Source organism: Mus pahari, chromosome 1 (assembly GCF_900095145.1).
Source record: "Mus pahari chromosome 1, PAHARI_EIJ_v1.1, whole genome shotgun sequence".
NCBI classification, from domain to species: domain Eukaryota; kingdom Metazoa; phylum Chordata; class Mammalia; order Rodentia; family Muridae; genus Mus; species Mus pahari.
The window spans coordinates 8,726,459-8,750,071 of NC_034590.1; the positions used below are offsets into that span (position 1 = coordinate 8,726,459).

General features: G+C 43.5%; 1 protein-coding gene across 5 annotated transcripts in view; it reads right to left on the reverse strand.

Moving 5' to 3' along the window:
• Positions 1–23,613, reverse strand: part of Znf507 (zinc finger protein 507) — a 36,633-nt gene that overhangs the window by 2,990 nt on the left and 10,030 nt on the right. Inside the window, exons 4-7 of one of the 5 annotated variants that reach the window (XM_021206055.2) lie at positions 22,147–22,261; positions 18,107–18,221; positions 6,535–6,669; positions 2,463–6,424 (exon numbers count right to left, since the gene is read on the reverse strand). In XM_021206055.2, coding sequence (XP_021061714.1) covers positions 6,058–6,424; positions 6,535–6,669; positions 18,107–18,221; positions 22,147–22,261 — 732 coding nt within the window. In that variant the 3' untranslated portion in view covers positions 2,463–6,057. Of the gene's footprint in view, positions 1–2,462; positions 6,425–6,534; positions 6,670–18,106; positions 18,222–22,146; positions 22,262–23,613 lie in introns of those variants that run through there. The other 4 variants (XM_029538032.1, XM_029538026.1, XM_029538028.1 and 1 more) reach the window with 4 other exon arrangements.

Genomic DNA, 23,613 nt, shown 5'->3' on the forward strand with positions numbered 1-23,613 from the left:
TTCCAGCTTCTGGCTATTATAAATAAGGCTGCTATGAACATAGTGGAGCATGTGTCCTTATTACCAGTTGGAAGATCTTCTGGGTATATGCCCAGAAGACACACCCCTCTTTTCTAAACTAGCTGTTGGGTTTCAGGAGAGATGGCTCAGTGAAATGTTCCCTGCTTTTCTAGGGCACCCACCCGTGCTGTTCACAACCACCTCTAACTCCAGGTCTGGGAAACCTAATGCCCTCTTCTGGCCTTTGTGTCACAGACACACTCATAGAAAGAAATCCTTGAAAACCCAACAATAATGAAAGACCTTGTAACACCAGACTTAGCTGAGGCTTTATTGAGTCAGGAATGTTTTCATTTTACATTTTTTCCTGGTTGATCTGAAAGAAATCTCCATGACATCCTCAGCCCTTTTACAGCAAAGCCAAAGCCAATGTCTTCACCAGTGAGCTTGGCTATAGGGGCCTGCATGCTCTGCGCTGTTATCTCAGACTCCTTTACTGAGCTTACCTTGCACCATTCTGACAAAGGCAGGCTCTGTGACCAAGTCACTACTGAAGGGGCCACAGCACGGGATGAGCCTGGAGGGAGGGCGATGTAGACATGGTGTGGTTGACAGGGGTAACTTCAGAGCAGCACTGTTTAGTATTTACCTAGCCGTTTGTTTTAAACAAGTTGTTTGACTTTACATACCTATCACAGAGTCAACAGACTTGGGTTGGAGTTGTATAGGTGAGTTTGGGAATAGATGATAAAACGACCCGGGGGTGGGGGGTGTGAGATGGCTTAGTGGGTGAAGGCAGGTGTTCCAGCAACCCGAGTTGGGTCCCAGGAAAGCATGTAAAGGTGGAAGGAAAACCCAAAGTTTTCTTCCAGACTGTGTACACACACTGTGGCACGAAGGTGTGTCTCACTCACACACGACAGCCACAGGAGGAGAAACGCAGCCTGGCTCTCAACACCTCAGGGAAACAGCTTGCTTTATAACGCATTTTGCTCTCTGGTAGCTGTCAGATCCCGGATCCAGCACTGTTTCAGAGCCCAGAAACAGTATCACACAGTAAACACAGGGCCTCTGTGGGTCATACAATGTGCCACTCAAACACAGAAACACGGTTGTACCTCCAGATAATAGCTGATAAAAGGTTCAGAGAAATGATGTGGCTGAGATTCAATGGGACAATTTATGAAAATAAGTGGCAAGCTACGTTTGAAATGGAGGCCAGTCTGCCAGTCTCTCCTCTACACCCGTACTACTCAAGGGAAACATAATGTAAGCCATGCATGCACTTTCCAAGTTTCTAATAACCACAATAATGGGTGTTATGGCTTGGATACGAAGTGGCCACAAAGGTGCCTCTGTGAGGCTTGGCTGTGAACTTTTGGGGACTGAGTTTAGCAGCAGCCAGCAAGCTAGGCATGGATTCATCATTTGATGCCACTATCAGAGGCGGGGCCTGGCAGTAGGGAACAGCTCCTGGCTATGCCCTGAGTAAGTCTTATGTTTTTATCTTGTCACAAGTCTGCCTGCCCCTCCTCACTGATATCCACCATGATATCCTAGCCACCATGAGCTATCTGTCTGGTGTGCATGTCCCCACCGTAAGCTCCTGCCTCACAGCAGAAGATCTTGGCTAGAAGCTTCTGAAACCATGAGACAAGCCAACCTAAGAGGGTTTTATTTTGGTTTTGTTCTGTTAAAGGTATTTTGCTGTAGAAACGAAAAGCTAACACAAAGTGAAATGACTTTAACATGTTTTATTTAACTCAATATAGCCAAAAATTTTAACACGTCAATATATAAAGCTATTGAGGTGCTTTACATTTCTTTTTGTACTAAATTTTTGCAACTGTTCTGTTTTATACTCAAAACACAAGTCCCATCTCAAGTGCTCAGTAGTCATGTGGCTATCGCTGTCATATGGGACCCCATGATCTGGATCTAGGTTCCCCCCTGGTCTGACTTATACTACTAGCTTGTCATGGCACAGTGTTGATTGAGATTACTTCTAGCTGGGAGGGCCTGGGATCCTAGGGCAGGAACTGGGGGAAGCAAACCAGTGCTGTAGTCCTTAGAGCACCTGGGGCCTCTGCAAATAATCAACGGGAAGAAATTCTTTGGTGATAGGCTACGAGAGGATGGAAGTATGAGCAGCGTTGTAGTCAGTGGTCTTCAGCAATTCTAATTACAGGAAGGGAGCTGGCACCCCTAGCTCAGCACTGAAAGCATTTCCATGTCTGCTGTGGAAGCTAAAGAATTGTTTAACAGGGGAGAAAGCCCAGAACCTACCTATGCTTGTGAAACGTAGCACTGGCGCGCCAGTGATACCTCAGCAAGTTACGGAGCCTAATAACAAACCCCAACCAGCTCCTGGGAAGCTTTCAGTGGTTTAAATCCAAGTTTCTAACTCAACAAACCCAAGACAGGAATAAATGAACACTGCTAAGGAAACTTAGAAACAAGTGTTTTTAACAAAAAAAATTTATTACCAAAATACAATATTTAAGTCAATACATGGCAAACTCCTGTAAAGCAAAATAAATTACTCTAATTTTGGACAGTTCTTCTGAAAATTAAGAGGTGCCAGAGAGCTTGCTGCACTCTTCTAAACAGGTGGCCTGTTCTACCACAAACAAGGTTTGCAGCTTGATGGGCAACAGAATGTCACCGAATGCCAATCATCCAGTTGTGATGAATCAGCATCAGAATCAATCGTTACTTTTTTACATGGTATTCCAGAAGTTTCTCTACTTGGGCTACAGAAGCAAAGCCATAGTGTTATACAATACTTATTTCTTTAAAAAAAAAATACATGTTTTTACGCCCATGAATGTCAAACTTGTTTCTATTAAATATATTTATAGACTATTACTTTGAGCACCTTGCTGCACAATTTAAAACCAGATTAAATAAGTGCTTATGAAACTGAGACCAGAGACACCTGCTCATCTTTGTCAAGCCAACTACGCTGCAGAGATGCGATGTAAACATGATGCTCACATTTGTTTTGTGAGGAAAAGAACAGTAATTACAAAGCCACCAATGGTAACCTCGAATAGGACTGAGAGGCCCAGGGCAGAAGCTTCAGCTGGTATCGATCGCTGCGTATGGTTGAGCCACATATAAAGTGAACGGGCACATGGCTGACAGGCCAGTGAGGGCACCTGCCAGAGTCACAGCAAGGGACAAAATGAATTAAAAAAAGATCACAACCGCTACCTCTTCATCTTATGTTTACTGAACGCAATATTTTTAAAGCAGTATTCCCCATTTGTTCTTAGAAGCGCAGGTGGTCAGAGCAAGAGACAAAAATCAGGGTTTCTCATGCCAAAGCTTAGAGCAGTGGTCAGGATACTCCTCTGACCAGTGACCCTGACTGGGTAAGAGTCTCCCCAGCAATGACAACCATACACGCATGCTTCTGTTATTCAGACTCTTGCTTCTTGGTAGAGACTTGCTGTAAAATGCTATCAGGACGTGCAGGGTCCAGGCCCAAGAGCTCATATAAACGCATGACGGAGTGGAGGCTCTGAACCTTTGGATTATTAGTTTTTCCCCGTGGGGTGGGGGAAAGTCTATACTCATGATTGCAATCATGTGGTCTGAAGGAACATGGAAGCATCTTTTGAAGAGCCACCCTGCTGAAATGGTAGGGTGTTTTGGGTGATTACTATTTTTTAACCAATTGTGGGAAATTAAAGCCACAGAAAATTCATTGAAGGCCATTATTATTATTGGTTAGACTAACAGCAAAATGAAAACCAAATTTAGTGGGCACAACAGCAATGGGTGATAAAAATGGAAACATGAATTTTTTTGCATTTGGCATTAAATATAAATGTTTTAATTGTGAAAATATGAGAAAATTCATCTAAGTCCATATAGAATAAATTTAGAGGAATTGAATCAGTATCTTAAATTCATTTTCTTATTAAAATCCATATATCAGAAATGAATTAACCTTCACAAATAAATTAAGCCTATCTTGGCCAGGTGTGATGGCTACTGCCTTTAATCCCAGCACTTGGGAGGCCGAGGCAGGTGGATTTCTGAGTCTGAGGTCAGCCTGGCCTTCATAATGAGTTCTAGGTCAGCCAGGACTACACACAAAGACTCTGTTCCCCACCGTCCCCCAAAAAGCTACCCAACATCAGAGAATGGCAAATTTTTAGTCAATTTTCTCTAAATAGTGTCATCAAAATTATGGTGGAAAAACATAATAAAACAAATCAGAAAGTGTTTCCACATGCCTGGCCCCATGCCATAGCTCCCGACCCCACATGAAACCTAATAACTCATTTTCCAGACACCTTGATTTCAGAAACCCAAGCTATAAAGCTTGTCAACACCCACTGACTCTGTCCTTCCTTCCGGGAGCTGCCCTCGACTCTGGGTGTGTACAGAACACGGACATTAAGAGCACTGCAGTCTGCTTTAACGGAACAGTAAGTGATCAGAACTACACAAACAGCACCTTGTTCGCATCACCCTCAGCAGTGATGGAACAAACCATGGGACTAATGAGGTCACGTCTGTGTGATGCAAACTTTAGCACAAATATACTGAGCTAGTTTCTCAGTATGTTTTCTTGCACACTAACAAATGGACTCTTAGAAATATACTAGCCACTTGCTGAATGGTGTTTCTGACAGGAAACTGCTTGTGTTGTTTGTTTTCTTGTGGCTAGATGTACATGAGTGCTCAACTGCTACGCATAGCCCCAGGTTTTCAAAGTTCTCACCAGAATTTTACTTGAAGACTTTATTTTTGTTAGTGTTTTGCCTGAACTATGTCTGTGAACTACATGTGTGCTTGGGGCCTGATGAGGTCAGAGTGTACCGGACGCCCAGAACTGGCTGTCAGCCACATATAGTTACTGGGAGTCAAACTTGGATCCAGAGGAAGAGCAGCCAGTGCTCTAAATTGCTGAGCCATCCCTCTAGTCCTTTTTAAAATTTATTTTGTTTAATTTTTTTGAGACAAGATCTCACTTTGAAGCCTTAGCTAGCCTGAAACTTGCTATATAGATGAGGCTAGTGTCTGCCTCCTGACTATGTGAACCACACCAGTCTTTTATTAAAACAGACTGAAGTTTGACCATCCTTAGTCACCTCGGTTAAATGTAACTACACTCATAAACTCAAAGCAGAGCAAACCGTACCAGCTGTGCTACTTTGAGGCACCTGACTTTCAGCTTTCATTCGCCTCACGAGGCCCAGTCCTGCTAGCCCAGGTTGGCCTCCATCTTGCAATCCCCTGCTCATATCACCTGTGTATTGTAGCCAGGGCCACCACACCTGGCCTCCCCAAAGCTGCTTTCTTTGGTTCTCAAGCTCCAGTGTGCTTGAGTAAGCAGGTGAGCTAGCTCAAGGACAGGTGATGCAGTAGCCGGCTCTGTCCTCCTGCTTGAGGAGGCTGTCAGACAACTGCTAGCGGTGGCGGTGAAGGGGAGTGTAGCTGTGTGACTGGAGGAGTGAGTGGGCTCGGTTTGTTCACTGACCTCTGAGAAGTCATCCATTTCTGTGAACCTGAGATTTGGTTTGAGTCTTATATGGAGTCACTATGAATTTGAAAGAATAATTTACTTCCCAAATGTTTATAATCCAGGAGTGATTTGGGTATCTCTCTCCTTATTTTAGGGAGTAAAGGAGCATACCCTACATTGAGTCTGTGATAAATTCCTATCAACACAGGAAAAGATTTATGAAGCCCATTCCACAGCCCCACAGCTCTCTGGAGACAGTGAAAGTCACCGCCCCTCTTCCTACTGCCCATCCTGGCGACAGTGGCAAGTGCCCTTTCCCATCTGCCACTTCCCTCATCACACCAGTGTGGCTCTGCAGTCTTCTCAACTCCTCTACTTGCAGATTCTGGACTATGGTAAGCTTTTAATAATAAACAGTGACATTAAGAAGGGGCGCCAGAGGCTCACACAGGGTCACAGCTCTGTATCCTCACTCAAGCACCGGAGTATTAGCCACACCACCTGCTTCCTCCATGTCTGGTGAGCTCGTGATGGCACTGAGGTTGACCAGTAGAATCCCTCCCACATGCTCCTAGCTAGTTGGCATTCAAGGCTGTGCTGTGGTCCTTGTTCAGAATGATGCTGACAATCTCCCCCTCATGTTCCTTCATGTGATCCAGGAGGCTCTCCTTGCTGGTTGACTCAAAGCCACAGATGCAGCAGCAGAAGAGCAACACGCAGTACTCGGTGCCTGGTGCAGCCAGGCTACAGCTTCTTCCTGAGACGTCAGAGCTGCTGTCTGTGGGGTTCAGTTTCTCAAGCTCGCTGGCATCTATAACTTCACCGGGCAGCTGGGAAGTGAGCTCTGAGGACGACACCAAGTTTTCTGGACTGCCTGTGGTAGGGCCAGTTCTCTCGTCACTGCTGGTTAAGAGCGGTTTCCCACGGGATTTCCCCAGAACTCTTATGAAAACAGAACACATCAGATTTTCAGTGGGTTTTGCTGTAGGTCTAGGAGATGCTCCCTAACTTGCTCTGTACCTAGCCATCAAGTGAAGGGTAGGATGACGTACCTGGCGCTCTGTGAGATTGCATCATTGATGGCCTTGTTAACTTGCTCATAGTTGTAGTTCTGGTCACTTGCATGTTTCCACATGTGTGACTTCAAGGAAGGGGGGTGGCTGCACACATACCCACACAAGGAGCACCTGGAAGACAGGCACCAGGGAAATCACAACCATCTCACATTTGTGAAAATTCAGGGTGGTTTTATGCAAGAACCATCTTTCCTGGGTAAGTGCCTCTCGGAGGCAAATGGAGACAACCACAGAAAACTCCCAAACTGGACACATTTACAACCTGGCTCCTGCACCTGTGGCTCATGGACACCACTCAAGAGAGGGAGGAAAGACTGAGAGCCAGAATCTCAGAAGTCTAGGGGAACAGTCTCTCCTAGACAGACAAGCCCAGGCACCTACTGAGTGCTGAGGAGGGAAGGGGAGGACCAGCCTCTCCAGTGACGAGTTCCTTTCACCGCTGTCCACTGGAGGGTGGTCAGACCTGGGCGCATGTCCACACAAACACTACAACAGGCTCAGCAAGTTGTATTTATAGACATCTGTACATATACAGACATATAAGAATGATTATCAAAGAAAAAGGGCTATGGACTTGAGTGGTGGAGAACATGGGAGAGGTGCGAGGGAGGGCGGGGAGGAGGGAAAGGGATGTAATGGTATTTAACAAAAGTCATATTAAAAGTAAACTTTTAGGGCTGGTGAGATGGCTCAGTGGGTAAGAGCACCGGACTGCTCTTCTGAAGGTCCGGAGTTCAAATCCCAGCAACCACATGGTGGCTCACAACCATCCATAACAAGATCTGATGCCCTCTTCTGGAGTGTCTGAAGACAGCTACAGTGTATAATAAATAAATAAATCTTTTAAAAAAAATAAACTTTTAAAAACTCATAATGCATTTGTAACCATAACCTCTAAGTATTCTCAGCTGGGCTACCATTCACAGAATGTAAATTATCACTGATCCTAAGGCACACACTGACTTCACAGAGGTCCTAGAAAGAAGTGTAAATAAGAAAAGAAAACCAAGGGACAGAGATCTTTTATAATATAAAGATTTTTCTAGGAATCTAGACAAACATCCATCTTACTTTAGCTAAAATACATGATGTGGAAAGATTTCTAGTATAGTAATATACAAAATTTTTGTTCTAAATTATTTTTCCCCCTGAGTCAGGGCTTCTCTGTGTAGTCCTGGATGTTCTGGAACTCGCTCTATAGACCAGTCTGGCCTAGAACTTGAGAGATCTGCCTGTTTCTGCCAGTCTTAATCTGGGATTAAAAGTATGCACCACCACAGCCTGGCTTGTTCAAAATTCTTTAGCCACAGGTATATAATGTTCTCTTCTGTTTATCAAGAAAGCAAAAAGTAGAGCTGGGGGATGGGGAGATACTCAGCAGTTAAGAACACTGGCTGCTCTGGCTGAGGACCCAGGATGGATTCCCAGCACCCATATGGTGGCTCACAACCACCTTTAACTCCTGCTTCAGGACACCCAATGCCCATTCCGGTATACCCAGTGACCTTTTATATGGCACTGCATATATGTGGTTAACAAAAATACATGCAGGCAAAACACTCATAGACATAAATAAGTAAACACACAGCGGGTAGGGAACGCTGAGCTGGAGAGATGGTTTGACTTCAGAAATGTGTCTTCCACAAATAAGTCAGCCACCATGTGGGCTTGGTCCTCTGAAAGAGCAGCCAGTGCTTTTAATTGTTTTGTCATCTTTCCAACCCCAAATTCTGTTTTAAGTAATCTGAACACCTTGCATTAGTGTGATTTGTTACAACTCTGAACAGTAAGAAGTGGTTGAGTGGTTGGCTGGCCAGCTCTACCCTCAGGAAGCCACCAGACTCTGTCCTCAGTACTGGGATTATAAACACCACCATGTCTTTTTAGTGTTTTCTTTTTTTTTCTTTTTTTTTGAGACAGGGTTTCTCTGTGTAGCCCTGGCTGTCCTGGAACTCACTTTGTAGACCAGGCTGTCCTCGAACTCAGAAATCCGCCTGCCTCTGCCTCCCTAGTGCTGGGATTAAAGGCGTGCGCCACCTTTTTAGTGTTTTCTTTTGTGAGTTCTGGAGATGTGACTCGGATCATCAGGTCTGCTCAAAAGCACTTTCCTGACTGAGATACCTCACCAGCTTGCTTCCAGATTTTGCTATTATGAATAAAGTTACTATAAACATGTGGGAATAAAAGTTTTTATTATATAGGGAAATACCTGTCTATCATTTCTAGGTTGTATTGTGTAAATGATCTTTTTGGAAGCCACAAACGTACCTAATTACACACCTAACAAATCAGACTGCTCAGCTCTCCCCTATACCCATGAGACAAGGCTGGCCAGATGGGCACGGGTATGGATTAACTCGTACCCTAACTGATCCCAGCTTACCTTTAAGACAGCAGTTTTTATTATATGTCCTAAGGACTAAGAATAAGGCCAAGGGTCTCTGACCTTGAGAAACAAAATAAATAAATAAAATATTCTCCTAACCTGACACTCTGGCAACCTGATCAACCCCTTGGACCAGCAAATTTGGAAGGCGACAGTCAACTTCACAGTGTGCACAGGTTCCCGTACACATACTCACACACTCATAATAAATTTAAAATTGAGGATCAATCACATTTATTTATTGAGGGAGAGACAGATGAGCGGGGAGAGAGGGAGAATGTATATGAATATGCAGGCAGGTATGTGCATGCCACGGCACAGGGTAAAGAACAACTTATGGGAGTTGGTCCTCTCCTTCCACCACATGGGATCGAACCCAGGTACTTAGGTTTTCCCTACATTATGCTGATGTATGAGCTGCTCCTGATGACAGTACTGCTGTGGGGGCGGGGTTCGAAGGTTCCAATCTGGCCCCAGTTCTGGCAAACTCTCCTAAGGTACTCCTATTCCCGCCTTCATGGTCAAAAGCAGCTCCCATTACCATGAATTCTACCATGCCATCACCCAACCGGATGAGGGCCAGACAGATCTTCTTGTAGGTTGGTTCTACTAGGTGTTTCCTCACAGCAACTAGGAAAGTAACTGACGAACACCAGCACTGTGACAGCACCCTCCCACCCCACGACCTAACTGCTCACCTTCTTAGCCTTACCGTTCTTTTCACTGACATGTACTTTCCACGGTCAAATGCTCTGCTAAGGCAGACTGTGAAGCACCTGACACCATTTCAATCTGATCAAAATCCATCAAGTTTCCAGAGAAGGAACGTCTAACAGACTAACAAACCACACCCTCTCACCACGAGGGTAGCAATGTCCTACTTCCATCTAGGACAACAGCCACTGGGAGAATGGGTGGAAGCACCCAGACAGCAGTGGCCTGGGCACATTCCCCCTGGCTTCAGCTGTTACCAGTCTACACTGCTCCTATAATGGAGCTGCCTGTTGCTGCTGGTGACAGAGCACATCTGTCAAAATCATCACTGAGACATGAGAAAACAAGCAAACATTCTAATAGTCAATTGATGGCCAGTCTGATAACCTGTCAATAAGCCATAGCCGGCTCAAAGCCCTGGAATGATATAACCAACCACTTTCTATGTTGATCCTAACACCCCATCCATAGCTGCATAAAGCATTATTTCTTCCTGATGAAGAAGAAGGTTGTCAACAAAAGAAAGCCAGTGCAGAGAGAGACCTTGGGCTTTTCAAGTCTTTGCTAAAAATTAAGTGAAAATTATTTTATAGACTCTTCATTGTTAAAATGAATTAACTGTTTTCCCTTCCAGCCACTTAGTTCCCATCAGCAACGACTCTAAGACTAATTATTTATTATTAAATGCCTGGGCTATAAGCGTTGGTTCATTCCCTGACTGGCTCTTAACTTATTTAACCATTTAATCTAGTCTATGTCTACCACTTGATTGGTTTCCCACCCCATTTGGTCCTTCTTGTATCCTCAGTGCCTCTTGGAGCTCTTCTACCTGCTGGTTTCCATCAGTCTCCTCAGTTCATCTCCCATCTCATCTCCCTCGGCTCTCCCTGAGTCTCTTTTTATAGCTTACTATTTCCCAGAATCCTCTCTCTTCCTGCCAATGTCCCACCTCCTATTCCCTGCCTCAGTTCATTGGCCATTGGCCTTTTACTGACAGGTGATTCTTAGATTCTCTCTACACTTCATCAGTACTTCATCACTAGTAAGGCAGTTAACATAGGTGCATAACTCCACACAAGGGCATGTGCTGGTTGAAACAAGTATTTCCCTGGCCTGGGTCCTCTCTTGGTCAGCTTCTCAAGTCTGAGTTAACAAACAACTCTGTGAGAGGGCCAGGGGAAGATAGGAGAAGCTGCTTGCCTAATGGTGTATTAGGGAGGCTTGAGTATGCTAAACATTTCAATAGAAATGTTGCAACTGAGTTTGTATCGTTACATATAACTCATTCTCGATGCATTTGTTGTTGTTACTATTTTTTGACAGGATCTTCCTATGTTGCTCTGACTGTCCTGGAACTCACTTGTAGACCAGACTGGCTTTGAATTCAGAGATTGGCCTGCCTGTCTCCTGAGTGCTGGGATTAAAGGAACGTGCCATCATGCCTGGCTCACTTTTCTTATTTTAGATGTATTTACTTTATTGTTTTTGTGCACTGGTGCACCAGGGCATGCCTAGTATCCACAGAAGTCAGAAGAGGGCATCTCTCCCTCCGGGACTGGGCCTGCAAACAGCTGTGAGCCACCACATGAGTGCTGGACAGACCTGGCTCCTCTCAAAAAGCAGCCAGTGCTCTTAACTGCTGAGCCAACTCTCACTTTCTATGCTTTTAAGAAATAAGAACTGGAAAAATGGTGATTTAAGTTACACAATAACCCTGAGATGCCTTTAAAAGCTCCTGCCACTGTGGGAAGAAGTTCCTTCAGCTCTCCCCTTCAAATCCCCATCACCCACACCACTGTTCAGATTAAATTACCAGTAACCAGTGTTCTTTAAAATCAACCCATGCCTTGAAAATGTGAACTCTCCCCTAAGCCAACAGCACACTGATTTATGATTTAGTACCTGCAGATTAAAGCAGATCTAACTGTGATGGTGGGGATGGAATGTGGTTTTCAAGTTATAAATGACAGCGTGATATGTCCTCCATAGCCACAGGTGGAAGACATTTGGAAAAACAACTTCATCTGCACTAAATCTGCACATGTTCTTCCTCCATTATCCCCTAAACAATACCCACTGAGTCAGCACTGACACTGTTAGAACTTACAATCTAGAGTTGATTGACACACAAAGGAACATGTGCACATGCTATGTGGAAACACTGCTATATGACATTAGGGACATGATATGCAGACTTGGGCACCTGTGGACATGTTCCTGTTGATATGCAGACAACACAGTACCAATCACAGACTGGTAAGAGAGCCTTGGGCAAATGAAACCCCCAGCTTCTGCTACCCTCCAGCTTCAAACCTTTCCTGCGTAAGACCCAGACTCATCATATGGAATGTGCCCTTTCCTCATTCCTGACCCAGAGTCTCTGAGCACAGAAAGTGCTGTCTCACACTACTGATGTGGAGGCATGCTACCTCAAGGTGCAGCCCAGGCAGGAAGGCCCACTGAAGCAAGGGTTCAAGCTGTACTTCATGTGTGTCTCAGGGAAAGGCACATCATGTGTCCTAGCCTGCCATCTGCCTGACACCAGGCTGCGAGAACACTCATTTGGAGACCTCAGCACATGGCCCAGCCCAGAGTTCTCAAACACACCATTCATCACAGCTAACACTGACCTCAGTGCCTGACCCTGCTATAAGGCTACTCTGTTATCCCCATTGAAAGAAACCTGAAGGCTTTCTTTTCCCTTCCCATTATTGTCTTAAAGACTTATTTATTTATTCATTCTAGTTATTATGCCATATTTTTACTTCTGTACCATTACTTCCTGGATTCCTGAGAAAATCAAAGCCACTTTCAGAGTTAACTACATAAGAGCCCTAGATACAAAGGAACAAACCTGTCCATAGAGAACTAGAAACTTCTGTACATCAGATATCAGGGAAGCCATTGCACAGGATAGTGTCAGCAGTGCAAAGCAAAGGACTCCCACACAGAATAAAAATGAAGTCCTGCATACGACCAAGAAAAGGCAAACAACCCACCACACTAATAGACAGCAGCTCTCATACCAGAGACCAGTGCACTTCCCACCCGAACAGCACTAAAGACGGCAGGAGCTCACCACTCCTGGCAGCTGCTGACACTTGAAATGGGCTTATGTGCACCCCAAGCAAGCGAAGGAATGTTTAAGATGGAGTTAAATTCTTAACAAGAAAAAAAAAACTGGTTAACAATCCAAAGTCTATAATAATAGTGTCTTAGTTAGGGTTTCATTGTTGTGAAAAGACATTATGACCATGGCAACTGTTATAACAGACATTAATTGGGGCTTGCTTATAGGCTGAAGTTTAGTTCATTATCATTATGGCAGGAAGCATGTCAGCATGTAGGTAGGCATGGTGCTGGAGGAGCTGACAGTTCTACCTTATGTTCTGAAAGCAGCAAGGATGAGGGACTTAAAGCTCACCCATGCCCAAAATGACACATTTCTCCAACAAGGCCACATCTACTCCAACAAGACTCCACCTCCTAGTAGTGCCACTCCCTGGACCAAGCATATAAAAACTATCACAAACAGAATGAGTAAATAATCATTTTTTGGTAGCTCAAGGGGTCAAACTCAGGGTTTTATTCACGTAGGCAAGCACCCCACCTCTGAAGTACACCCCTAGCTTTGTATGATGGTCTTACAATAGAATATAATATAGAAATGAAATTTATTAGTACACACAGAGTTAAGAGTAAAAAGACACAAAATTCTATATACCATATGGTTCTATTTCTATTAAGTCTGAAACCAACAAAACTAATTTATGATTCTACAGACAAGATGGTGCTTGTGGAAAAGAGCCGAGGGTACTTGATGACAGGAGGACCAAGAAGGGCATGCTGTCAAAAGCTAGAATTTGTGATTATGTATCAAGTGTGAACTTAGGATCTGTATCATTTCTAGGATGTATGTATATTATGTTCAATTAAAAAGTTGATTTAAGAGCTGGGTGTGGTGGCACACACCTTTAATCCCAGCATTTGGGAGGCAGAGGCAGGTGGATTTCTGAGTTCGAGGCCATCCTGGTCTACAAAGTGAGTTCCAGGACAGCCAGGGCTACACAGAGAAACCCTGTCTCGAAAAAAAAAAAAAAAGTTGATTTAAGCCATTTGGAAAAGAGGAGAGATGGGGAGATAAGTAGAAGGAAAAGAAGAGTGAGGGGGAGAGGGAGACAGAGAGATACGAAACGTAAGCAAGTGTGCTAAAGATGGTTCACAGTTAAAAGCACTGACTGTTCTTCCATAGGTCTGAGTTCAATTCTTAGTACCCACCTGGCTGCTCAAACCTTTGTAATTCTAGCCCCAGGGGATTGGACTCCCTACTCTGGCCTCCATGGACACTGAACATATATGGTGCACAGACATAAATGTAGATATAATAATAAATAATACATATTTGAGAGACAGGGAGGGTGAGGGAACCTAATAATCAAACTTAGTGTTTAGATCTTGTAAGGTTCCTGCTATGAGCAAACTAATGTTTATGGGAAAAAAAATCTATCCTTTTTTTTGATAGGGTTGTATACAAATTAGCATATATGTTTCAGCAGTTCTTTAAAAAGCACAGTAATACTGATATGCATTTATTTTCAATAAAAGTTGCATACTGAACCAGAGCAATTTTATAAATGAGCAGAACTGAGGCGTATTAGAAACTGTCAGCCTTTATTGAGCATCTACTATGTTGGGCAGGGGCTCAGACTTTAGCCCAAGCCCTGTTAAGTAGGATTCAGACTGAAATCCTGGACTAACTGCTGGCACAGGCAGAGCTCACACAGGACAGGTACCTGCTGATCATACAGGCAGGATAGGACAGGCTGGAACCACAACAGAGAAAGGTCAAAAGCAAGCAAAAAGATACTGTCACTGTAGGAAAGCTTTTACACCAGAGGCTGTTCAAACGTATCAAGGGCCTCCTGTGCATTTGTACAAAGATCATCTAGAGGACAAAAAGACATTCTTACTCTATGAGAATTTGTTATATTTTTCTTAAGAGAAAACAAAAGTAATAATCAGAAATGTGTACAATGTGGACTCTGAGGACAAGCCCAAACACTGCAATAAAGGGAACTAGATTGCTTATGAAATAAGTCAGAAAGGACTACAGTGATCCCCACTAAAACCAGACACCAAGAAAGTGCTTACCAGCCCAGAGAGTTGCAGACTATACCAATGGAGACAAAGTATTCCAGTACATACACCCATGGGGTAGGACACTACACTGAAACAAAGAACTGACAGTGGCAAGGGCAGAAAGCAAAACTAAGGAGACACAAGGCACTAGGATAGCTGTGACTCTCCTGTCTCCTCTTTTTTAAGCAAGAACAGCATCCTGAAGATGCCAACGGCAGTAGCTGTGAGCCTAATCTACTCAGAAGAAAGCCTCCTCTAGAGTCAGGCAGAAGAGACTCAGACTCTGCATTTTGGAGTACCTTTTCTGTGTGTGTGTGTGTGTGTGTGTGTGTATAGAATGAGACTTAAATCCAAACAAAACCCACCTATGTTTCATATGCATATAGCTGAGGGTACTTTTGTTTGGTATTTTTTGAGTGTTCCTGTTTTGGCTGAGATGTGCAGTATATGAATATTCTACTTGTTCCATCATGTTGTGACAAGTTGTGACAAACTATTTGCTGGGCAAGTTTCAGGTCTTGCCCAGTCCTGCAGATCAGGACCTAGAACTTGTGTCTGAGACTGTAAACGTATCCATACGTCCTTTTCTGTTAGGAATATAGCCCCAGGACCTAGTAAAGCACCTGGCACATAGCACTTGCAGCATGTTTCTCAATGAACACACCTAATTCTGGACCCACAGATGCTTCCTGCCTAAATCATGTGGATCTAGTAGTGCCTATATATTCAAGATAAAGGCACTGAGGCTTAAAGGCAAAGCTTTCTGCTGACAGGAAAGCCAGGGCCTGTCTTACCATGCTCTCTTAGGTGTTTCTCTGTGTGACCACATGCTCATCCCAGCTACCAGTTCTCACTCAGAATGTACAGCACTGAGACTATCAGTAATGAATGGTCATCGTGTTCTGGTAAAAAGGCTTCTCTACCTTAAAAATAGAGATATTAAGGCAAATCCAAGTGTCTCCCAGAACATGCACATACACATACACACACACACACACACACACACACACACACACACACACACACACACGTAAGACAGAAACAAAGAGAGAACATGAGTGTACAAGCACCTTTCATTTTTAGAGCCACATTAAAACTATGTTTTAAATTAGTCTGGGTGTTTTGTCTTCAAGTATGTCTGTTCACCATGTATGTGCTTGCTGCTCAACAAGGGCTTTAGATCTCTCAGAACTGGAGTTGCTGACAGTTCTGAGCTGTTATGTGGATGCTGGGAACTAAACTTGGGTCATCTGGAGCTAGTGTTAACCACGGAGCCAATTCTCTAGTCCAAGAAACAAGTCTGTCAAATTTTCATTCTCAGTTTCTTAAGCTGGGTCATAACCCCATATGCGGCTGGATTACTCAGTGTAAACACTGTGGCAGCAGCAGGGGTTTCTGAGCACACAACAACAAAACAGTCACTCAGCCTGTAAGAACTTGAGCTGTTTCTAGCAGGCTTCAGACCAGCCTTCTCTCTCAACACTCCACATGCACACCCTGCCCTAGTGAAGTCAGGAAGTGCCAATGGATGCTGCCTGATGTATGCCAGCTGAGACCTGAGACTACATGATGTTATCAATTGCAGTGGCTTGTTCTGTACCTGCAAAGCTTTCTGCTCTTATAGACAGACATACACAGCTTCATTACAGAAAATAAAGACTTAATTTTTTTTGAGACATGGTTTCATGTAGTCTATGCTGGCCTCTAACTCCACATGGAACCCAGCGTGATGACCTTGACTTTTAACCCACTGGCCTCTAACTTTCAAGTGCCACCGCTCTGTCCATGCCATCACACCCAGTTTATACAACAATAAGGATTGGAAATAGGACTTCATGCTTGCAAGGCAAGCAAACACCACACTGAACTACATTCCCAGTCCCAGCATATAATTATCAAATCCTTGTATCTTTAGATTGTGATGTGCTACACGGTTTTATTTTAAAAATTGCTGCTTGAGGGTTGGAGAGATGGCTCAGTGATAAACAGCAGAGGTCCTGAGGTCAATTCCCAGCAACCACATGGTGGCTCACAACCATCTGCAATGGGATCTGATACCCTCTTCTAGTGTGTCTGAAGACAGTGACAGTGTACTCATATACATAAAATAAATAAAATCTTAAAAGAAATTGCTGCTTGAGAAACTGACTTGAGTTACATTAAAAAAACAAACAAACAAAATTCAATGAATTTTGGCTTAGGAATATAGACAGAATTTCCCAAAGTTCCCGAAACGGTCCCAAACATACTTGCGCTATTTTGTACTAGGTATTCATATGAAATGACGTTCTCAGCTTTGAGGATTATCAAAATATTGATCAGCTCTGAAAAATGCTGAAGATGATCTATATTCTCCAGTTTCAATTGCTCAACGAAGGTATAATTCTTTATGTAAAGTAAATAAGTAAACATATCTCAATAACATTTCTTCTGTCTTTAAAAATGGCAAAATATAAAAATACCAAATAATGTTTAGAGTAAGTTTCCTTGTGATTATCAGTAAACGTTTGATTACATGCCTACTTATATACCCACACATCTGGAGCTGTGTTAAAATGTCTCAGATAAAATGGTAACGAGTGGACAAAGTTAAAGCCATGATTTGCATTGATGGAGCAACTTGTCCAGACTCATGTGCATCACATGCAAAACGATTAAACTGGGGGAAAACTGTTTTGCTAAGGGGCTCATGTCCCTGGCCTTACAGACAGTGCCTGGCATGTTTTTATGATGGATGGACAAACTCTGAGAATGCTCACACTGTTATTGTAAGCAGTGTTTTACCCTTGGGTAGCAAAGTTTATTAAACAGTAGTCACTGCTTAGCTGCTGATTCTGTCTGGCCAAGAATACACCTTATTTTCTCTAAATACAAATGAGACAGAATTTGCTTTTGTGACAAAACTGTATTAAATGAAACATTCAAACTATAGAAAACAAACTTTTCATAGGTGTGTTTATGGCCTTCATGCCTTTGCTGGCATCTGCAGAATACAACTTTTGCATCACGGTGATGAGGTCTGCAGCACCGGAAACTGTTATGATAACTTATACTCAAGAGAAACCAGAGCATAAAACCGGTGGACATAGATATCTTCCAGTTTTCCCAGTGTCTCAAAATGTTTGCTGAACTGAGACTCATGCTTAATGTTTCTTAACAAACTTAAATGAGATTTAAGAAACCAGTATGTAACCATTTCTTAGTTTTAACATGTGTTTTAACCATATTTTTCAACCTATCTCTAAAGCATTCCTTTATCATAAAATATTCCAAGATAAACTTCAGAATGCTGGAGTCAATCACACTTACCTGTATGGCTTATCTGAGTTATGGACTCTTCTGTGGTTCCTGACGCCGACGTATGTTGTACTGGTGTAATCACACACGTCACACCTATACTGTTTCTGGGTTGAAGACTTGTTCCCTTCAAGGAAAGAGGTTTAGAGGCATGATTTGGTAAGACTCACATGGGATCATTTACACCTCATCATGAATTATGATACTACGTGCCAAGGTTTTAATCAAGGCTCTCTCACAGTATAATTAACACATTTTACGCAGCTCCCTAGACTTTCTTGCACTCAGACCATCAGCAAGCATGAACTGAACACCATATCATCTGACCTGTAAACATGGACAGGTTGGGCTGGTTCTATGTAACCATGTTCCAGGTTCTACAGTAGAATGAACTTGCCCTTAGATGTTGTGCTAAGTTAGCAGCTAAATTAACCAAGTTACACTGTGAACTTGAAAGGTGTTATTCTAACCAGTAATGGTCACAGTGTGGTAAAGAAACATTTATTTGCCAACAAGCTAAAACAATAAAGTATTATCTAGAGGCTGAAGAGCTGGCTCAGTCAAAAGCACTAGCTACTTTTGCAGAGGGCCTAGGTTTAGTTCCAAGTACCTAGTTGGTGGCTCTCAATTGTCTATGACCTGAGTTTCAGGGATTCATGTCTTTTTCTTGCCTCTCTGGGCACTGTACTCATGTAGTACACATACATACATTCATAGAGCAAAACAGTGAGCTACATAAAATAAAAATAAACTGTGCCACGAGTCATACACAGCTGACATTTTTACCATGTAGGATGGCTTGGTTTACGTCAGCCATCTATTAAACTTAGGAAGAAAAGACATCACCAGTTCTGAGGAGTTCTAAATTTAGCAGTCACACTTAATGGGCTGATGGGTTGGGGGCGGGGGGGGGGGGGCAGAGACGGAAAAGACTCATGTGCAGCAAACCCGAGCCCAGTGATACAGGCCTATCACTAGCTCATTCTGCAAATGAGTAGTTCACATAAGCCCTAGGGCTCCACCATAAGCACTGTCCCTGGAGGACAGCCTATGCTTTGTGTACTGGTTCCCAGATCCCTGTGTTACTTTCACACAGCAGGTACACATGGATGCTCAAGGCTTAGGCAGAGCAGGAAGAGCCCTGTGTTCTGGGCAGGAAGCAAGCCATGAAGCAAGCCTAGGTGGGAAGGAAGGAGTGCACACGGGATCTAAGTAACATCGCAGAAGAAAGGAAAGCCCACGGTGAAACTTCAACAAAGACAATTCTTAAGTTAAATTTAAGCATTCTAAAATTGAACTTTTCTTTAGTTAATAACTACTGCCAAGCAGGACAAAACGTCCCAATTTCCTGGTATAAATCTATAACATTAATACACTAATCATAATTACAATCTAAGCATTGCTCTTAATTGGTAGGTTAAAAACTTGGACTTGATTATAAATGGCATTGTTCCAAATATAGTTTTTGAAAAAAAAAACCTGAAAAAAATGAGGTGTGAAATATTGGATAATTTTTTTTGTGTGTGTGAAAAATATTACAGATCAATGACAACTAATAAAACTGACAGATGGAAAAGCCTAATATAGCACAGAATGAGAGACCGTGCTACTTCTAGCAAATGTTTCCAATTGAATCAAGACTGGATTTAAAGTTCAACGACTTGGGCCTAATTTCTGCTCGACCACTGGTGTGAGAATGAGCAAATGATGTCAGCTCTTGAGGCCACATTTGCCTTCTCGACAGAATGGGAAGTAGAGGACCTTCTCACATGGCTGAATGAGCCTTGCGCTCTTTCTGCTCACTACCAGCCAGTCTCTGCAACGCTGGCATTAAAACCCAGGGCTGCACAAATGACAGGTCTCTAGGAAAGGACAATTTAAACTTCACAAGGAGACACAGTCTGCAAGTTCAAAAGTGCCACGCCAGGACATTTGCTGCCATCACACCCACTAGTCCACTTCTGATCCCACAAGGGCCGTGACACCCTTCACTGTGCTCCCAGCACCTAGCAAGAGAACCCCTTCAGGATAGGTGTGCCATGACTTTGGTCTGAACGAATCCCTGCAGTACTGTCACATCAGTTCTCTGTAATGAAAGCATGCCAGTGTCACCCATGCTACAGCAATAGCAAAGACTGCATACAGCGACAGCCACGCCCTTCCCTTCTTGTTTAATAAGCAGACAGAATTGTTAACAAAACATGAGTCACAACCACACGTTATTAATCAGAGTGCCCATCCAGGTGTGAGTATGCAGGAAGGGATCAGCCGGCCTGCTGTACTCTGACAGAACACCAAATGCAGCTAGGTGGGGTTAAAACTAAAATCAGGGCAAGGGCTAGGGTGAAGATCAGCTGAAGAGTGCTTGCTCAGCACGCACCTACCACTAGCACTGCAAAAAAAAATAAAACAAGCCGGGCGTGGTGGCGCACGCCTTTAATCCTAGCACTCGGGAGGCAGAGGCAGGTGGATTTCTGAGTTCGAGGCCAGCCTGGTCTACAAAGTGAGTTCCAGGACAGCCAGGGCTACACAGAGAAACCCTGTCTCGAAAAACCAAAAAAAACCAAACTCCTAAACCAAACCAAAAACCAAGATGATCATGGTATGCAATTTAAATCTACACCTCATTAACCCCAGGAGCAAGCGTAGAAGTCACACAGAAAAACTGCAGAGCAGAGGAAGGTACGAACACTGTGACTTTGGAGTGTCCATGTTGATGTCTTCACTGAATCCGCTAAAAACCACTGATAACTTTTAAGCCCTTGCTTTCAATGCTGCTGGAGTCAACTGCAGGTGGCGCTACTGAGTTGTACACACTTTATTCCCTCATTAGGATTTACGGGCCAATCATGTCTAATGCTTAATGTCTCCTTTAGAAGGGATATGGAAACATAATGAATTAAAATAAAAAGAGGCATTTAGGGCTATTCTGTAGAAAGGAAACAAAACTGTTTTCGCTCAGCCATCCACCTCGAAAGCAGATGCCATGTCGTAAACTCCTTTTGTTCGGGATGGTTTTACGGGGATGGCATCTGTTTGACAAGGGGATTCTGGTGCTACAGTGGTGTCAAAATCAGTTCCTTCAGAAACATTCTGGAATCAGTTATGCTTTCTGGGGTATAATTTAATGAGACATTATGGTAAAACATTTTACTCTGCACTTGTTTCTAACGTTAATTCTTAGGAAATCTAAAAAGGAAAGTCACCCCAATATGTTTTATTTCCCATAAACACTATGTACCACACTGGAGACATTTAAAGCATATCAATTTACGTGAACCACAGCCAGGAAGCACAGCTTATTACACTCAATCCCTCATTCTCTGGATGTGGCATCCGCCTTTTCATGGAGCTCTAATTAAATCTTTTGATTCTAATATTCCTATTACCAGATACTCCGCCGACTAGTACCTAACTAGTGCATAAAAGGTTCCTGTGTGTGTTTAAATAATGCAGATGAAGTCTGGAAGTCATACTTGGAGAAGAGTAAGCTCACAGCAGGAAGCCTCAGTTAAAGTTTGAGGTGGGGGTTGCCATCTGCAAAAACCGAGCCTCAGCAGGCAGGTCATTTGGTGCTGGAGGGGGGGCAGAGGCTTGCCTTCTGCGCTAGTTCCCACCTTCCCAGCTTGTTGGGCCTCCGTTACCTTCTAAGGGTCTCTGCTGTAGCCTGGCCCTTACAAAACCCTGCAAATTTTAACCATGAGATCTATTTGCCTGGGTTTACTAATTTAGTACTTACTAATTTAGTACTTCTGACCCAGAACTAGATGTAATTTACTCTAGTCAATTCTTGGAGTTTCCTTAGGAACAAAGGGAATATTCATTGTCACCCACAGTATAGAAGAGGGCAGATATACACATTGTTCCATGACAATGAAGGGCATTTTCACCTCATAAGCTTGTCAGTGCAGCCTGTATTTAACAAGGTACAAGTGAGGATGACGGTGTGTGTGCGAACACCATCAGAGTACATTACATGCATTCACAAAACCGTCCTAATGAAAGCCGCCATCCTGTGCAGTGCATAGACGCTAATGAAAACGCATACATACCTTCCTGAGCACACTTTCCATCAGCGGCATCACGGGAAACTCTTGGCTCATTCGAAGCTACTGACAAGGTGTTGGGCAGGCAGTGCTGCTCTCTCTCATGATTCCTCAGTTGGCTCTAAAGGAAATAAAAATAAAGCAAGAAAATTAACCCCTAACTCCCAGCAAATATACCCGCATGGTTAGGAGGAAGCCGCTTTTGGAACCTTCGGCCATTACCAACTGGGTTCCAGGGTGATTTTCTTTTAACCATCATCTACTCACCCCGTTGCAGCCAAATCCTTGTAATTAGTGCTACTTTACTACTTTCTTTTTAAAAAATTAATATTCTAAAGTCAAATCTACCAAAAACCACTCAGCCTATGTAAAATTAGAGAAAGATAGACACTAGGTGATCACAACTTCATCATAGCCTTTCATGTTCTCTGCAGAGAGGCCTGTTTTCTGAGGTAAACACCCCCAACACGCATGCTTCCCACAGCAAGCAGGCCAGAGGTGAAGGAGCAGATGGTTAGGGGATGACTCAACATACCTGCAAACAAAACCTGATCCAGCAGACACAGGCGCTCTTGTTAACTTCTGAGTCTGAGACCAGCGAGACATGTCACAGGAACTATTTCCACCCCAAATCAGGACAGAGGCAGCAAAAGCAACTCTAGATACTCCTGGAACTCACTATTGGGACCTCTCTGGATGCGCGATTTGGAATTTCACGAGAGTAATCTGAGTGCCCATGAGCCTCGGGCAGAGCAACTTTTGCTCCTTTTTAACCATCTAGACCCCAACTGTAGGTAATCTGTGAGACCAAGTCTATGCCCCAGTTGGCCAATAAAGATTTATTTTCAATACCCGGCACACTGAGGGAGCTGTAAGTCAATAACGACCTAGGATTGACTACAGGTACCCTTTACAGAGGATAAAAGTCATTTTCTGCTGGATCAATATTTAAGATAAACATCTGCCTTGAATGGCCACAGAAGTCTATTCAAACCTCAGCACATAGGAGGGAGCCTGAAAGACTGCAAGTTCAAGTTCTGCCTGGGACATTCAGCAGGGCTCTCACAAAACCAAGGGCTGGGAATGCACTTCACAGGTAGGAAAGCATTTGCCTAGCTGGTGTGAGGTCTTGGGGTTGATCCCTAACAAAGTCCCTCAAACTGTCCAGCAATAGCAAATATGGCGTCATTTATTTATTTTTTTTAAAAGATTTATTTATTTAAGTAATTATGTAAGTACACTGTAGCTGTCTTCAGACACTCCAGAAGAGGGAGTCAGATCTTGTTACAGATGGTTATGAGCTACCATGTGGTTACTGGGATTTGAACTCCAGACCTTCGGAAAAGCAGTCGGGTGCTCTTACCCACTGAGCCATCTCACCAGCCCTATGGCGTCATTTCTATTGTGCTGCCTCCTAGTAGGTCTCACAGCCTGCTTCCCTTCTGCAATGACACAAATCACTTTTTGCTGGTT